General features: G+C 43.3%; 1 protein-coding gene across 6 annotated transcripts in view; it reads right to left on the bottom strand.

Annotated features, from left to right (window-relative positions):
* The window catches only part of CDC42BPA (CDC42 binding protein kinase alpha), a 320,075-nt gene that overhangs the window by 105,879 nt on the left and 194,935 nt on the right, over window positions 1-19,261 (bottom strand). For 4 of the 6 annotated variants that reach the window (XM_061625008.1, XM_061625007.1, XM_061625002.1 and 1 more), the window contains exons 12-15: window positions 14,402-14,535; window positions 5,738-5,980; window positions 4,371-4,481; window positions 967-1,214 (exon numbers count right to left, since the gene is read on the bottom strand). In XM_061625008.1, the coding sequence (XP_061480992.1) occupies window positions 967-1,214; window positions 4,371-4,481; window positions 5,738-5,980; window positions 14,402-14,535 (736 nt within the window). The remainder of the gene's footprint in view (window positions 1-966; window positions 1,215-4,370; window positions 4,482-5,737; window positions 5,981-14,401; window positions 14,536-19,261) is intronic. The other 2 variants (XM_061625003.1, XM_061625006.1) reach the window with 1 other exon arrangement.

Here is a 19,261-nt window from a genome sequence, read left to right as displayed (position 1 = left end):
TGTTGAGATGGGTGGGAACATATGGACTATGTTATTATTTCATTGAAAATTAAATAATAAAGCATTTGCCTGCCGTTCCTTTAGGCTCAAACAAAGAATATGCACCAACAATCATGGATATACACAGATGCATTTTACTGAAGTTAATTGCAGGAACTGTGTAATAATATGTGTGCAGAGCACAGTCCAGCATTTATTTATTTATATATATTGAATTTATATCCCACCCTTCCTCTCAGAAGGCTGGGATATAAATTTAATAAATAAAAATAAATAAATACCGTACAATGTAACAACACGAGTACAGTAAACTAATACACATGCACCAATGTTTCTGTGTAGTGCACCACAGAAAAAAACAGTAAGAGTAGAGTATAGAGTAACTGGACTTTGCCCAGGGAGACCTGAGTTCAACTCCTTATTCAGCCATGGAATGTAAAGTGTATAATCAAGCCATCGGTTTTAATTACTTAATTCTCAATCCTCATAATATTTCTGAGTAAACAAGTCCAACTCATTTCCACTAGGTGTGTTTAGGATTGTATCTGAGTAACATTTGGGTATCATCAGCGTCAGTCTGTTAAAGTACTGCATATGTTAAATGTAGCTATTATATTTTAGAGAGCCAGTGTGGTGTAGTGGTTAAGGTGTTGGACTACGACCTGGGAGACCAGGGTTCGAATCCCCACACAGCTATGAAGCTCCCTGGGTGACCTTGGGCCAGTCACTGCCTCTCAGCCTCAGAGGGAGGCAATGGTAACCCCCTCTGAATACCGCTTACCATGAAAACCCTGTTCAGAGGGTCGCCATAAGTCGTGATCGACTTGAAGGCAGTCCCATCCATTGTATTTTATTTGGACCTGTGGCATCTGTTTTGTTAAAAACTTGCAGAGATATCCATCCACACACAATGGGTTTTGCAAATGGACATATAAACCAGTAGCAAAATAACTGGGTTATGCATACCTTTCTCTTCTTGTCTTTTCCAACTTGTCTTTCAAGATTAGGATCTCTTTTTTGAGAGCAAGTTGTTGGCTTTCTGCATCACGCAGTTCTTTCTTCAGATTTTTTATTTCATTAGAATGTATTACTTCTCGTTTAGATATCTCCTCTTCATAAAGAACACTTTTCTTCTCCAAGTCAGCTTTTAATTTGGTGATCTCTTGCTGATGTTCTGTGCTGCTCACCCCTGGGGAGCGACCAATTTGCTTCTGCTATAAAAAAGAGACATCTCATAATTAGCTCCCATGATTAGCCTTCATATCTGATCGGTGAAAATATGAGCTTAGAATACCTAGATGCAGGGGACAAAAACACAATTATGTGAAAGTGCAACTGACACTTTATATCTATATCCAAGTCGTTTCAAAATCAATGTCAAACTGAACTAAAACAAACAGCCAGGACTAATAACTCTATACCAGGGATTCCCAATTCAATGGAATGCAAATTGTAATATAATAAAATACAATATAAGGAAAAAAAGAAGCAAAAAAATCTCAATTAAAAATCATACAGCATTGAGCACAGCACATTATAATTGCGACAACAAGTATAAAAATCATTAAGTGATTCGCCAAGACCATCAGCAATTTTCAAGTGGTCTGTAGGGAAAAAAAGTTTGGGAACCACTACTCTATATTGTATGAAGACATAGATTGCTTAAATGAGGCATGAATCCTTATAAAGCTAACAGTATTGTAGCACAAACATATGCATGTTTACTCAGAAGTGAGTCCCACGGCATTTAATGGGACTTGCTGTCAGGAAAACGTGCACAGGATTGCAGCTGCAGCCTTAACCATCTTTTGTCAGTTCAGCGTTCTGTTCAAGTACCTATTTACAGATTTTTTAAAAATACAAAAAATCACTTGATTTCTTATATTTAGAAGTATAGTTCAGGAGATACTCTTCTGGCTGATAATACAGAAATGGTTGTAGTTGGTATACTAGCCAAAGTTGGTAAAAAGCACTGCTCGCCATGGTTATTGCTTGGGCATCTAAGATGGATCCAGGAGCTCCCCTAGACTATGTACCTGCTCCTTCAGAAAGAGTGTAACCCCATCCAACTGGCCTATCTTCCAGACCCTGGAATCTCTCACCTGCAGGGCCCCCATCTTGACAGTATTCAGTTTACTGGCTCTCATCTAGTTCACCCCTGCATCCAGGCACCAGTCCTAGGCTTGCACAGCCACTCCTGATTCAGATGTTACAGAGAAACAGAGCTGTACATCATCAGCATACTGATGGCACTTCACTCCAAATCTCGAACAGTCCACTTTCAATAGCATCACAAAGATATTAAATGGTCCATTGGACTCACCTGAAGGGTGATTTTCACAGGTACGCCTGCCATCAGATTGGGTACTACTGCCATCTAGCGTCCGAAGGCAAGAATGCACTAGAGTTAAAACCTGGGCCTCGGGCCCCTCCCACTCCAGTCTTCATTCTTGCCTTCGTCCGAGCCTAAATAAAGCCCCAACAGGGCTGAGAAGGCAGCTGGGAGAAGAGGCTGCCTTATAGGGCCTCAAGAAGCCTCAGAAAGGAAAAAACTTTAAAAGTGCAAAAAACAAAATGGCGGCCGCGATATCGGGGTTGCCTAAATAAGACCCCAGGAGGGCTGAAAAAGCACCGAGCCTAAATAAAGCCCCAACAGGGCTGAGAAGGCAGCCGGAACAAGAGGCTGTCTTATAGGGCCTCAAGAAGCCTCAGAAAGGAAAAAACTTTAAAAGTGCAAAAAACAAAATGGTGGCCGCGATATCGGGGTTGCCTAAATAAGACACCAGGAGGGCTGAAAGAGCAGCCATAGGCCAAAAAACGCTGTCCTGGGGCGCGGGAACGGGTGGAGATCCCGCGAGGGAGCCGCAGCCTCAGCAAAATAAGGCCCCAGGAGGGTTGAAAAGGCAGTCGAAACTGAGCGGGGGGGGGGATCCGCAGCCGCGGGACCCCCACCCGACAAAAAAGCAGCAGCTGCCGCTTAAGTAGCCTCAGCGACGCACCCCCAAACAATCCCAAACGGGAAAACAAAAAGGGGAAAAAATAACACCAAGGAGAGATAAGGAACAATATACTAGGAAAAAATAAGAAAAAATTGCACACCCTCCGAACACCAACGTGGGGAGGGAAACAAACAGGTGAAAAAAGGTGAAATGGAAGAAGGAATAAAGACTTATCTATCGCTCTGTCCAACAATTTAACCTGCCTCGGACGAAGGCAAGAATGAAGACTGGAGTGGGAGGGGCCCGAGGCCCAGGTTTTAACTCTAGTGCATTCTTGCCTTCGGACGCTAGATGGCAGTAGTACCCAATCTGATGGCAGGCTACCTGTGGAAAATAGCATTGGGGATAGAACTGTGCCCTTCAGAACCTCAAAGCACAAATGCCAGGGGGCTCAAAGAGTATCCCCCCCACACTACTTTCTGGAATTGACTCTGCAGGTAGGAACAAAACCACTGAAGCAGTGTCTCCAATATCCATCCCATAGAATCGATCCATGAAGATACCACAGGTGATGCTATCAAAAGCCACAGAAAGATCAAGCAAAAAGATAAAGTTGCACTCCTCTTGTCTCTCTCATGACTGAAGCCAATTCAGTCCCCAAATGAGGCCTGAACTGATAAATCATAATATGCAATTGCCCTGCCATGACCCTCTCAAGCACCTTCCTTTTAACAAGGGCGTATTTGCAACCAGGTAGTAATGACTGGATCCAAAACAGTTTTTTCTTAAAAAGAGAGGTCAGACTATTGCCTCTTTAAGTGCAGCCACCACTCCTTCATACAATGATGTGTCCACTATGTCCTTCATTCCTCTGGCTTAGCTTTAATTAGCCAGGAATGGCATGGATCGAGTGGGTATGTAGTCAGTCATATGGCTACAAGCATCTTTCTATGTCATCAGGATGCATTTCCTGAAATTGATCCCACAAAACTGAGCTAGATGTGGCACTGAATGCCTAAACTGGGACTGCATAAATGATGGCATCAAGGTTGTGGAAGCAAACAACTTTGTCCTCAAAATGTTTGGCAAACAGGTCATAGCATGCTTCTAAGGTCCATCTGCCAACGCAGGTGTTAATAACCTCCAGACAACTCTAAACAGCTCTGCCAGGCAGCTATTTGACGATGCAGCAGAGACAGCAAAATATGCCTTCTTTGATGCCTGTATTGCCATGCTGTATAGTGGAGAAGTCTGTACTAATGCACCTGAAGTACACAGAAGTTGTTCAGTTCACAGACATTAAAAGTTTTTGTTTTTCCCTCCACAGCTAGGGACGACGACATACTAACCTGCATATCCCTTTATCCTATGTCAGACTATAACTTAAGGCAGCTATTACATTTTCAAATGGCGAAGTCAACAAAGACTGACCTTTAGTCCTTCTAACTCATTTTCCAGCTGCTTAGAGTACTGCTCACTTCGCTCACGCAATTTCCTGTCCTTGGATGCCTCAGCAGCTGCAGCTTCAGCATGAACTTCCAGCTACAAAAATATTTTTTAAAATCATAACCATTCTTTTGAACTTGATTTTCTTTAATAATGCATCATGTATACTCATGTATTTCATGCATACTCATGTATTTCAGTATTCTGTCTTTAACTATGACCTGTTTTGGATGGTTAGGTAGAACCCAAAGGCAATGAACATTACAACCCTAAGCACATTGATTTTCAGTAAGTCCCACCGACATCAACTGGAATAAGGGTGCTTAGAACTGTATACTGTCTTATATGTGTCTACTCAGAATTGTCCCACTGAGTTCAAAGAGGCTGATTCAGGTAAGTAGGTAGAAGATAGCAGCATATTATTTGATCCTCTTAATAATAATAAATATCAAAGCAGAAATTATATAAAGAAAATATAAATAACAAAACATGTTATAAAATTATGCATAGCATAGAGAAAGTAGATACAGAAAAGCTTTTTTCCCTCTCTCATAATACTAGAACTCATGGAGATCCAATAAAGCTGAATGCTGGAAGATTCAGGACAGACAAAGAGGATTAGACAAATTCATGGAGGATGCTGGCTATGCTCTGCCTCCATAGGTGAAGATAGTATGCTTCCAGAAACCAATTGCTGGAAACTGCAGATGGGGAGAGTTCTCTTGCACTCGGGTCCTGCTTGCGGGCTTCCCCCAGGCACCTGGTTGGCCACTGTGAGAACAGGATGCTGGACTAGATGGGCCACTGCCCTGATCCAGCAGGCTCTTCTTATGTTCTTATGTACATTGCAATCCTATACACACTTACCTGGGTACAAGTCCATTGACCTCAATGGGGCTTATATCTAAGTAGGCATGTATAAATGCACTGTTAAATTTGTACATGAACATTATATTTAAAACCTAATCACAATAAAGAAAAGGGATTCCTTATTCCTGGCTTTATTTTGTAATGTTCTTACAAAATTAAAATTAAAAAAAGGTCATACGCTTTCATCAGAGTATTAAATATTTTTTCTTTCCTCCATTAATCTTAACTAGGTAGCAAATATTATTAGAGCATCTTCCTACATGTTATTGAGCCACTTTCTATCAGAATATTGAGATACTCAATTTTTAAAAATCTTCCAGTCTTTAGAAAACTAGACTGAAAAAATGCAAGATAAATTGAACCTACGGCACAACAAAAGTCAATTATTTGTCAATTATTATTCCTTGTCAACTTAAATCACTGGAAATTAAGTTTTATTTTGAGGAAACTTTCCTGTACTCACTCTCCCCAAAGTTACTTACTTCCTTCTTCATTCTGTCTGTTCTGCGTAGCTCTTGCTTCAAACTTTCTACTTTCTGCATCACTGCTTCCATCTCTTCTTCCTTATCTCTGACTTGACGGCTAAGTTTCTGTTTTTGTGAATGCAAGTCTGTAAGTCGCTCATTCATCTCAGAGAATTCCTTCATGGCCAGTTTCCGTTGGCTGTGTGCATCTTTCAGCTCTTTGGTTTGGGTCTTTAATCTTTCACTAGACTCAATCAGCTCCTGCAATCAAAAGCAAAGAATTAAATATCCTTACATTTTAGAATTCTGTAACTAGATGAGTGCAAAGTTCTTATGAAAATGAATGTGAGCAAAAATCAGTACCCACTTCCTGTCTCCAATGAATTTTGTACAGAAGCTTTAAAAAGTGTTTTAATAAGCAAAAAAGTTAGAAACACAGAAAGCTGCCTTACACTGAGTTAAACCATTGGTCCAACTATCTCAGTACTCTTTACAATGACTGGCAGCGGCTCTCTACACTTCTGGCACGGATTACGCCCAGTCCTACCAGGTGATGCTGGGGACTGAACCTAGGACCTTCCGCATGCAAAGCAGATGCTCTACTATTGAGCTATGGCCCTTCCCTATGTTACCATGAAAATGCTGGTATTTATTGGAACCGCATAAACCAAATCTGAATTCAACTAATAATGTATAGTCATGACCAAAGTCAAACCTTTATGCCATCAGCTCACTTCCAATGTGTTCCCCACACTCCCACATTAGTCTCTGTCTAGTCTTGTCTAGGCATGGCTCACTATCAAGGACAGGGCATGTTTGCAAGACCAGTAAACACCCTCTATTATCATGGGAAAGAGAATGGACCATTGGTCTCACCTGAAGGGTGATTTTCATAGGAGGACTGCCATCAAGCGGGTTATAACTCCACCTATCGTCCGAAGGCAAGAATGTTTTTGAAGTCAAGACTAGGGGCGTCAAGCCCCTCCCACTCTCCAGTTCATTCGCAGCGAGTCCAAAGAGAGATATCTAAAAATGCAGGAGAAAAGGCCAACGGGCCTACCAGCAAAGACATAACACAATAGCAATAATCATAATAATGTGACTCTAATGTAGCGATATAACATTAATAGCAGTCTTGACTTCACTAGTAAATCTAATATAATAGCGTAACAGGAGTATATGAAAAAAAACCCAAAAATATCTAGGTATCCAGGTATCCTCCAATGGGAGGGTCGTGATGGCAGTCCTATGAAAATCACCCTTCAGGTGAGACCAATGGTCCATTTTCCATAGGAGGACTGCCATCAAGCGGGATGTACCAAAGCAGCCCATAACAGGGAGGGACCACCACGTCCTAATCATCATTAAGAACCTGTTGCAACACTCGTCTGCCAAAAGAGGCATCGGCAGAGGCATAACGATCTATTTTGTAATGCCTTATAAACGAGTGTGGGGTAGACCAAACAGCAGCTCTGCAAATATCAGCAACAGGAGCGTTGGTAGCAAAAGCAGCCATAGTGGCCGCTGACCTAGTGGAATGAGCTGTTATACTAGCTGGAACTGGAAGCTTAAGGGACTGATAGGCTAAGGTAATACATGCACGCAACCAGCGGGATAAGGTGGAATTAGCTACTTTATGCCCCATAGAACGTGGATGAAAGGATACAAACAAAGACTCAGTTCGTCGTATATCCTGGGTCCTAGACAGGTAGGTCTTGAGGGCCCTCCGAACATCCAATGAATGCCAAGCCTTCTCTAGAGGATGGGTAGGATTCGGTCAAAATGAAGGAAGAACAATGTCCTGGTTGCAATGGAAAACTGAATTGACCCTGGGACGGAAGGAAGGATCAGTTTTCAGCACAGCAGAGTCCTTGTGAAAGACACAGAGATGGCGTGCAGAAGACAATGCGCCCAGTTCCGAAACTCATCTCGCAGAGGTGATAGCGATCAGGAACAGGACCTTGAATAACAACAGACGTAAAGGCACAGTCCTAAGGGGTTCGAACGGAGGGTGTTGTAAAGCCTGTAGGACCTTCGACAAACTCCATGAGGGAAAACGGTGGAATACAGCCGGTGAGCGTAACGCGGTTCCCCTCAGAAAACGTTTGATGAACGGGTGCGAGGTAATAGGAACACCAGCGGAGGACACTGAGAGAATGGACGACAGAGTGGACGCATGTCTACGTAAGGTGTTGGGTCTAAGTCCCATCAGGAGGCCCCTATGAAGGAATTGCAGCACCTGTTGTATTGTGGCCTGGGAAGGATCAAGGTGCTGGGACTGACACCACCTGGAGAATGCCACCCAAGTATGTTGATATATACCGGTGGTGGATGGTCGTCTTGAGGCCAAGATAATGTCAATAACAGCGTCAGACAGGCCAGCAGACCTTAAATGTCCCCGTTCAAAAGCCACGCTGTTAGCTTGAGCCAATGGGGATCCTGATGCAATATTGGGCCCTGGGATAAGAGGTCTGGCTTGACCGGGAGCATCTAAGGGTCCGTCACTGACATGGCAAGGAGATCCGAGAACCACAGTTGACGGGGCCAATTTGGAGCTATCCGAACCAGTTTGGCCCTCTCGCGTCGCGCCTTTCTCAAGGTTCTGGCTAACAGTGGTATTGGAGGGAAGGCGTACAATAGGCCATCCGGCCACAGTAGCGATAGGGCATCCACCGCTTCCGCTGTCATGTCCAGGTATCGAGCGAAGTACCTGGGTAGCTGGCAATTGCAACTGGAGGCAAATAGATCGACTGAGAAGACACCGAACCGACACTGGAGAAGATGGAAAATGGTCGGATGAAGTTTCCATTCTCCGGGAAAGACCTGTTGTCTGCTGAGCCAGTCTGCTGTCACATTCCAAATTCCTCTGAGATGTTCTGCTTTTAAGGATTGCAGATGTTGCTCTGCCCAGTCGAATATGAGGGAAGCTAGGTCCTGCAGAGGACGGGACCTGGTCCCCCCTTATCTGTTTAAATGAGATTTGGCACACATGTTGTCTGTTCGAATGAGAACATGGTCCAAGTGGAACAGAGACTGAAAATGGAGCAGAGCTAAGGGGACAGCCTTCAGTTCTAGCCAATTGACGCTCTGAGTCTGTTCTGCTGTCGTCCAAACCCCCTGAACGAACTGGGAGTTGCAGTGGGCTCCCCAGCCAAGGAGACTGGCATCTGTGGTGATAACAGTCCTGCGGGGTTCTCTGAACGGAGTGCCCTGGGTGAGATGTTGGACCCTCGTCCACCAGCGGAATGAAAGACGCAGTGCGGGGCTCAGGGGAATTGCTCGATGATTTGACCTGGCAATGTCCTGCTGAAACGGCAACAAAGCCCACTGGAGTTGGCGAGTATGAGCTCGAGCCCATGGCACAATATGGATGGTGGACACCAACATTCCGAGAGCCCTGGCTAGAAGCATGACGTCTGCGGTTGCGTGGTGCATCAGAGACCGTGCGATGTCTGTGATAGCAGTTATGCGGTCTGGAGACAGGAACACCGTCGCCTGCAGGGTGTCCAACATCGCCCCTAGATGTTGTAGGCGTTGGGTTGGTTGAGATGGCTTTTGTCGAAATTGACTAGCCAGCTGTAGGCCTGCAAGACATGGAGCATGAGCGTTAGATGGCGATGAGCCAGCTCCCTGGAACTCGCCCGTATTAAAAGATCATCCAAGTAGGGGTAGACATGGACCCCTTGAAGCCGGAGGTAAGCCACTAGTATGAGTAGCACCTTGGCAAATACTCTCGGGGCACATGAGAGGCCGAACGGCATCGCTCGATATTGAAAATGCTGGGGGCCGAAAGCAAACCGAAGGAATTTTCTGTGGGCTATGCAAATAGACACATGGAGATACGCTTCCTTTAGGTTGATAGAAGCCAGGAAGTCTCCTTCTTGAAGGCTTTCTGTAATGGAGTGGAGGGATTCCATTTTGAACCTGCGATACTTTACGAAACGGTTGATGAACTTGAGGTCCAACACCGCCCTCCATGACAGATCTCGTTTGGGCACAGCAAATAGGAGGGAGTACACCCCTTCCGACCTCTCTGTTGTAGGGACTGGCTCTATCGCCGCTGTGTCCAAGAGGTGATGTATGGCTGTCTGCATGATGCAGTGCCTGGCTGGTGCCCTGGGACAAGGGGAGGGATGAAATCTGTCCGGAGGGATTGCCGAAAACTCTAGTGTATAGCCATAACAAAAAAGATCTCTGATCCAGGTGACCTGAGTCAGACGCAACCAATGGTCTCCAAACAGAAGCAGTCTGCCCCCAACCGGTATCGCGTCAGTACTGTCTGTGCTGGCGAGACCCTCCCCTATATGATGATGTTGAGGTACCTCTGCGCCCCTGGTACTGACCTCTGCCTGGGAAACGTCTGTTCCAGACTCCCCTGGAGGGACGGAAATCATAGGTTCGGAAATCGCGGCCTCGTCCCCTGGGCAGCGTTCCTCAAAAGGGCTGGGTCGTGCGGTATGAGGTGAAACGTCTGAAGGACCTGCGATCAACGTTCCTGACAGTGGCCAAGACAGGCTTTCGAGCATCCTTGGGGTCAACAAGCACTGCCTTTAGGGCTTCCTCGCCAAAGAGTAATGAACCGGAATAAGGTGCCCTTGATAAATTAACTCTGGCTGTAGAGTCCGCTTGCCAGTGACAAAGCCAGAGGGTCCGTCGAGCGACTACCTGAGCTGCCATAGCTCGTGCTCCCAGCTGATTTGCGTCCAAGGTGGCATCAGCCACAAAAGCCGCTGTCTTGCGCAATTTCATCAGGGACCTCCTCAGAGAGACAGGATCGGGATTAGGATAATCTAAGAGGTCATCCAACCACATCATCGCTGCCCTGGAAAAGATGGAAGCTGATGCAGAGGCTCGCATGGAGAAAGCGGTGGCCTCATGATTCTTACGTAAGGCAAAGTCCAGCCTCCACTCAGTTGTGTCCTTTAAATGTGAATCTCCTTCCTTCGGCAAAAGGGATCTAGAGACTAGACTGGAGATCGGCTCGTCTATGCCAGGGACGGCCAGTCTGCTTGTAAAGTCCGGAGCCAAAGAATAAAGTCTGTCTGCAAGGGCGTTAAAACGGCGTGTTTGTAATGGATGAGACCATTCGTCCTTGGCCAGTTTAGCAATAGGATCTGGCACAGGAAGGTAGTGCTCTGCTGGTGTGGGGGATTTCAAGACCCTGGGCCCTTTAATAGCGGGAGTGGCAGCTGCAGGTTGTGTAGATTGGAAACCAAGGGTGTTCAATACTCTGCGAGCAAGGGGCTGATAATCTAAGGCATCAAACAAGCGATAAGATGTATCCTCCCCATGCTCCGAATGATCACTCCATTCGTCTCCTTCGGCTTGCACAGCAAATGGTGACTCCTCCCCACACGGAACATCATCAACAAACCTGCCCCTGGCAATGTCAAAAGGATTTGGAGACCATGATGGATCTGCCTCATTGCGTACATAGTGGTCCACACTGCGCTGAGGAATGGTGGGGACTTGTGACGGTGACTGTGTTTGAGTGAAGAACGACAGCATGTCTTGTAGTTGTGATATGAACTCATGAGACAGCTGCAGCCCCGGTGAGGTAGATGGTTGCGCTTGTAGAGGCGACGTTATGGACGTCTCAGCAGGCTGTGAAGATGAATAAGCCCTAGGTGGTAATATGGGAGGAGGGTGGCTCCTGTTTCGTCAGGAAACCCAGCAAAGTCTTCCTCCTCGGAGGATGCAGTCGGAGAGTGAAATAGATTCGTTAACTGTTCCTGGCCCGCCCCCTCGGAAACTGGAACAGAGACGTAGCGTGGCCGCTTGGTTGTGCTGTGGTTGGATAGATGTTTAGTTTTGGCAGCCGCTTTGGTGTGCTTATGCTTGGCCACCTTAGATTGTTTCGGCTTGGTTGCCTGAGTTGTCGCTGGCTGTTCCGCCATCATATATTTTCTAGGGGGTTCAGTACATGGCCACGGATGGGGCAGAATGTACAGACCCGAACAGGCTCAGTACACGGCCACGGATGGGGCAGAATGCACCAGCTCAGATGACTAAGTACACGGCCACGGATGGGGCAGAATGTACGATTTCAACAGCGTTGGTACACGGCCACTGATGGGGCAGAATGTACAGTGTCAACAGCCTTGGTACACAGCCACGGATGGGGCAGAATGTACAGTTCCAGACAGCCTGAGTATACGCAGAATGTACAATTTCAAACAGCCTTGGTACACGGCCACGGATCTGGCAGAACACACAGTTCCAAACAGACTTTGCACACGGCCACGGATGGGGCAGAATGTACAGTTCCAACTAGGCTGGATACACGAAACAGCTTCAATAGTGAGCTTCAGGCAGCAGTTTGTGTTGAAGAACTTATAGCAGGATTATAGAGGTTCTGCTCTGCAGCATATACACAGAAACTGACAGAAAAGGCAGAAACTGACAGAAAAGGCCTAGAACAGAATGGTTTACTATGGAAAGGACCAAACAGAAAGGGCGGGAAAAAAGGGGGAGGAACAAAATGGCGCCCGCGAAAAGAGCGGGAAAATTGGGCAATCAGAAAGGCTTGGGGCGATGAAGAAGCAATGGCGGTCACAGGGGAGCACCAGTGAGCTCAAAAAACGGCCTCAAAAAACGCTCTGGAGCTGCGGGGCTGAGAAGCGCGATCACGGCTTAGAGAGCGAGCCAGATCTCTACAGCCGCGGGACAGACTCAGCAAGCGAGGGGAATAAGGAGCCGCAGCCGCAGGTTCCGAAGGCAGTCGCAATGAGATTTAAAATGCCGCAGAATGAGCCGGGGGAGGCGGGGCAGCCCAACCAGAAAGGGACACTGAAAGTAGAAAGAGCCGCAGCCGCAGGCTCTGGAGAAAAAACTAAGGGAGCTGCCTTGAAAATAGGCGGCGAGTTGAAAAAAAAGCGGTGGCGCAAGGCAGAGAGCTCCAGCCGCAAGCTCCTGGATTAAGTCTGCGTCCACCGGATGAGGAAGGGAGAACCGCAGCCGCGGTCTCCCAGAATCGCTGTTCGGCTAGGCAGGGAGCTGCAGCCGTAAGCTCTTGGAGTAAGTCTGCGTCCGCCGGGTGAGGAAAGGAGAACCGCAGCCGCGGTCTCCCAGAATCGCCGTTCGGCTAGGCAGGGAGCTGCAGCCACAAGCTCCCGTAACAAGGCTGCGTCCGCCGCCTTAGGAAGGGAGAACCGCAGCCGCCGTCTCCCAGTAAATAGCTAGGAACTAAGGGAAAAAAATAGACAAAAAGGGGATCCCCCTTAAGTACAAAGACAAACAAAGTACAGTCAGTCCCACAGACTCTAAAGTAAAAGACAGAGGGAAGGAAATAACGTGGAATACACACACAAAACCTCCACACCCTGTCACACAAATACACAAAAACTTATCTAGACGCTAGCTATATATCCAACCTGCACGGACGAAGGCAAGAATGAACTGGAGAGTGGGAGGGGCCTGACGCCCCTAGTCTTGACTTCAAAAGAATTCTTGCCTTCGGACGATAGGTGGAGTTATAACCCGCTTGATGGCAGTCCTCTTAAGGAAAACAGCGTAGTCTTCCTTGTTCTAGTTATTTATTTATTTGAAAAAAATATCTCTACTGCTTAATCCACTGCTCTCTATGCTAAGAAGCTCTTGGATGTGCCAAGTCACAAGAACTCCTGCTTCCTAACTCAATCAGGTAAAACACCCTACCACTTATTAACAGGCCATTACTAGAACATTACACTACCTAAACCAAGGATAGGGTACCTGCAGCTTTCAAGATGTTGTTGGAAGTTCTGCTTCCATCAGCCAACTTTCATCAATTTCCTGGCTAGTATGACCAATGGTCAGGGACTATGGGAGCTAGAGAATCTGCCAGGCCCCAGGCCTCTTCTGGACTAAACAAAGTTCCTAATGTTCACCACATTGTACTCCTGTTAATTTGGTGTATGTAGTAGCTTCTTGGCCGGCTCTACCAGACCCACAGCAGCCTGTCCTCTGGCAAGAACAGAGCCAGTATTGCATAAAAAAAGTAGTTCCCCTAGCACAAGAGCAAGTCCATCACCCACCAGTCATTTGTGTTCCGGAAGGGCTTACTCTCTGAACACAGAAAAATAGATTACAGGCATCTACAAAGACATGCATGCTAAATAAGTGTGGTAACATTTCATTATTATAACACTTTTTAAAAAATAAAATGCAGCTATAGGTTAATTTACAATGCCCCTACAAAATATTTTCATCATAATTTTTACTAGATTACTTCTCTCCAAAACTGTCCTTTAAATCACTGAATTTCTCTTCTCCCTCTATGGTGTATTCATGGATACACATTTATCTAAACATCTCCAGGATGTTCAAATCTTACACTTTTCAGACATATAACACTACTTTGGCATAGAATTCCATAGTTTGGCCTGTACCAGTTATATCTAACCTGACTCCAAAACATTCTCCTATATAAAGTGACATGATCCCATGGAACAGTTTAAAATCTGGAATCAATCAAATAGGACCACACATTTGGCAATGCTTGCAATTTGTTTTTTTAAATAATAACAATTTCACAATGCGCTCTGAATGCAGACAGGTTATGTTTATATAGCCTAATCGTTTTCATATATATTCTAAGCATCTATACACCTATGTTAAGACCATTTAATCTCAACTGAAGTGTTCTACAAATGAAGTGGATTCACGTTTTTTAAATAAAAGCACAGATGAAATCCTTTTCACCTTATTAAGATCATCCCTCTCTTGCTTTAATCCTTTGATTTGCTTCTCAAAAGCTTTGATCTGTCTGGCAGCATCTTCTAATTCTCTTCTTGCAGAACTGGCCTCTTCAAGTTGCTGCTCCAGTCGTCCAGAATCTCGAAAAGAAAAGTATTGCTAAACATCACAGGGTAAAATATAACACTTACTGCTATACAATAGTGATTAACAACTTAAGCCCCAAATGCTAAATCCAGCCCTCTGAGGAGTACTAGTTAAATCCTGAGTTGTCAACTGAAAGCAAGAGAGATACTTGTTCACTGCAGCAACAGGGGCTGCTAACTCTAGAGAGGGATAGTGGTGAATGCCTGCAATCTCTATTTCCAACTGTCCCTTCTATAAAACAAGTTGCTGATCAAGGCTATGCAATTTAGTTTTATATCTGAATTGAACAGATCAAAATGACAGTCTGTTTAAGGACTACCTTCCTATACCATATTGCTAATTTGCAGAATGTTGGATGGAAAACAGTGCTCCAGTGTGAAAATTTGCCTACAGGGGCAGCAGAATACCATGACACCTGGTTGCTCTTAACCTCTGTCCTAAACATGTTTGCTTCCAAGTATTTCATTAAAACATTAAGACAGCTTTTAAAAAGTTAAACACAATAAAATAGGTACAAAAAAGCAATCATACAAAACACCAATAGATAAAGTAAACTGAAAGAGTATCTGAGAACTTCAGTTAGTTCAAAATGCATGTAGCCTTAGGTCAACACTACAGGCCTTTCTCTGGATACACTCCTCCAAGGGAGGTTCAGAAGGCAGAAAGTGACGGCAAAGGGAAAGGCCTTTTCAGGAGTGGCTCCTCATATGGGGACCCCAACAAGTCTGACACTGATCTGTCATCTTTTCAGTGCTAGGTTAAGAAGTTCATCTACTTTAAAGCATTTGATGAGATGGGTTATTTCAGATATTTCTTAAATTAATCATTCCTGAAGGTTTGTTGAGATTGTGTGGTTGTTATGATTTTCTCCAACTACGTTCTACTCAGAGAAGACCCACTGAAATTAATGAATCCAAGTTAGTTATGTCTATTAACTTCAATGGGTCGACTCTGAGTATGACTAGCACTGGATATAACCCATTGTTTATAGTGTTTATTATCTTGTTTTAAATTTTTTCATATTATAATTTTGTGTATTTTAATACCCTGAGTCTTTTTTTACAAAGAAGCATTTAAGAAACTTAAAACTAAACAAAAGTGATTTAATCCTGCTCTTATTTTTCTTTTTGTTGATATTTTAAGGTTAATATTTTGACTCGGTTGTGATCTGGGCTGTTATTACTGAGGATTACCTCATTTATTCTGCTTCCTTTATTGGTATTTTTGATATTGTTCTTTTTATGTTAGCCACCTTGAATTCTTCAATGAAAGGGGACATAAAATATAAAAAACAGTAAAGAACCCAAACATATATTAAGAAATCAGCATAAAAAGCAAAAAAATGAGGTCTCAAATGAAAAATTAAGAGTTGCCTCACAATATAATCAGGAAAAATAAAAAAATGTATAGCAGTGGTTTCCAAACCTTTTCCCCCATGGACCACTTAAATGTTGGTGAGGGTCTTGGTGGACCACTTAATGATTTTTTTCTGCCTGTTGTGGCAATTGTATTGCTTAGATTCTGTATGATTTTTAATTGCATTTTATTGCTTCTTTTATTGTATTGCAATTTGAATTCTACAGAATTCTATAGAATTCAAACTATAAGTGTTCTTCACAGACATACTATGGACCACTTGAATGAAGCTTGTGGACCATTAGTGGGCCACGGACCACAGTTTGGGAACCCCTGATGTAAAGCAATGTCCTATCCATTCAAGGCCTTTTAAAAATGAAGGTCTTAACCTTACGAGGGAAAGTCATCAGATAGGGTAAACTGGGCATCAGAGGAAATCACAAAAGCAGGACTACAGCTGAACATCAAAAAGACTAAAGTAATGACAACAGAAGATTTATGTAACTTTAAAGCTGACAATGAGGAGATTGAACTTGTCAAGGATTATCAACACCTTGGCACAATCATTAACCAAATTGGAGACAACAGTCAAGAAATCAGAAGAAGGCTAGGACTGGGGAGGACAGCTGTGAGAGAACTAGAAAAGGTCCTCAAATGCAAAGATGTATCACTGAACACTAAACTCAGGATCATTCAGACCATGGTATTTCCGACCTGTATGTATGGATGTGAAAATTGGACAGTGAAAAAAGCGGATAAGAGAAAAATCAACGCATTTGAAATGTGATGTTGGAGGAGAGCTTTGCAGATACAATGGACTGAGAAAAAGACAAATTGGGTGTTAGAACAAATTAAACCAGAACTATGACTAGAAGCTAAAATGATGAAACTGAGGTTATCATACTTTGCACACATAATGAGAAGCCATGATTCACTAGAAAAGACAATAATGCTGGGAAAAACAGAAGAGAGTAGAAAAAGAGGGTCAAACAAGAGATGGATTGATTCCATAAAGGAAGCCACAGACCTGAATTTACAAGATCTGAACAGGGTGGTTCATGACAGATGCTCTTGGAGGTCACTGATTCATACGGTCGACATATGTCGTAATCGACTTGAAGGCACATAACAACAACAACAACAAAAGGCATTTAGGAAGGTAATAGACATGGCCACAGATAAGATCCTTTCCCTGTAAAAGACTTGTCTATGGTAGTTAACCATGGTACTTCAGTTCCAACGGGAGGCACGTGCAACTCTCTTTTGCTCTGTTTTATCTGCATGATAACGAAGAGCCTGACCTGAACAATCTGTACTGGCAATATATGGGAATTTATATAGGGGCAGCATATTAAGCTGCAAAAAGGCAGAAAGAATGACGTTTTAGGGGCACAGTATTTTTATTATTTATTTATTTGACATGATTTAGATAACCTTTAATCGACAAAAATCTCTAAGTGGTTACATAGGACAACGCAGAAGAATAATTAAAAATACTGATAAAATCAAATATTAAAACCAAATTGACATAATATAAATAAAGTCAGCAGTTTTAACACAGATATAAATTATAAAATTACATGTTAAAAGTTACATATCAGGGCAGGCTTGCAACAATAAAGCATTTAAGCAGATGCCAAAACAGCACAGCAAAGACACCTGCCTTATATTACTGGGCAGGGGGATCCAGAGAGTAGGTGTTGCCACATTGAAGTATTACTACCTTCATTTTAGCTCTATGTACCATGTCAGAGCCCACTATTTCTGTGATGAGAAAGAAAATGTATTAAGAAGCTGGAATGCTTGGCTCCACAATTTTTGCCAGGGTTGCTGTTTTGCTTTTTTAATGGAAAGGCAGAGGAAGAAGATAGAAACAGAAAAACACGGCCACACATCTCACTTGGACTTGAATAAACCATATGTGCAAACACAAGGGATGAGTGTAATACAGAATAAATTACATGACCGGAAATAAATATGTGGTGTGTAACCACAACCATGACAAACAGAAGCACTGAACCAGCCAGAAATACAACAATGTTGCGCTGACATGGACGGTGTCCCACTGTTTCATCACATCTTAATCCCAAGGAAATGGAATTCCAGTCTCAGCATAGTAACTTTAAGATCAGATTATAAAAAGTCTCCTTAATTGTTTAAAGATTACATTTTTGTCTTTAGCCAATTGCCAGCTACAGTTTACAATTTTGTGATAATCAAAACATGCAATGTTATGACATTACAAATTAAACAGCATGGTGTTTTGTATTTTTGTGTGTTTTAAACAAACCCAGCAAAAATGTTACATTACTCAAGGGCAAATATCCTGTTAATCATATTCATATTGTATTAATAAGGCTTTTTTATTTCTAATGCTAATACCATTTGTGTTTGTATGTACTATTTGGTTTATTATTTCTGTAACTACAGAAGAAACATATTCTTGAAAGCTTTTATTTCAAAGAAAGCACTGTTTGCTTAAGAAGCAAATACAAATTTAGAAAATGCATCTGAAGTATCTCAGCTGTGTCACAACACAGCACTAAATTGCTCATTCCATCAGTGTAACAGAATGTTCTCCCGCTCTACCCCCGGCACCCCCACAAATCTGTTCTGGGGTTTCCCCAGACCCCTGGAGCAGATTTGGGGATGGTCCACATGGGGGGAGGACGGGGGGAAGTTTAATTGCATTAGTGCTAATCCTCGCACATGTGCAACTATTTAGTTGAATAGCTTTTGGGATCAGTTTTTGTTCCTCAGGAAAGATTTAAGATGAAAACTATGTTCAGAAGTTGATGGGGGTTAAAATGACTCTTCCAAAAACACTATTTAAAACTAGTAGTTACTCTTCATGTCTACAGATTAAAATCCAGAGAAAATGATTTCAATAAGACTTAAGCACACAACCAACTTTCTCTGGACTAGAACCCCAGTGTTGTCATAAACTTTTTCATCAAAATGGTTCTGAAAGAGCAACTCTCACAGCCAGCCTAAAAGGGTGTTTAAGTGCCAATGATTTTTGAAAGAAGGAATTGTACACACAGCCAGTGCTGTACAAAATTCTCAACTCATCTTCTAAGAACTTTAGAAAATTTGAACGACAACTGTATCTCAGTGGCAGAAATGATTAACTCTCCCCTGAAGTCACCAGCACAAGAAACTGATATACTATTATAGAGAGCCAACATAAATCTCTCTTTCACACATTTGTCAATTACTTTGTTCTCCTGTCTACTCTTTCCCTTACATTTTTTCACTATATGAAAGATTCCTTAAAGTTTTCCCCTATGTAACTTAGATAGCAAAATATTATAACTCGGACCTCAAAAACTAAAAACACATGCTAGGCTATCATTTCTTAGA

The sequence above is a fragment of the Rhineura floridana genome, chromosome 4, assembly GCF_030035675.1.
Source record: "Rhineura floridana isolate rRhiFlo1 chromosome 4, rRhiFlo1.hap2, whole genome shotgun sequence".
NCBI lineage: Eukaryota > Metazoa > Chordata > Lepidosauria > Squamata > Rhineuridae > Rhineura > Rhineura floridana.
This window is presented reverse-complemented; position numbering and strand designations above follow the sequence as displayed.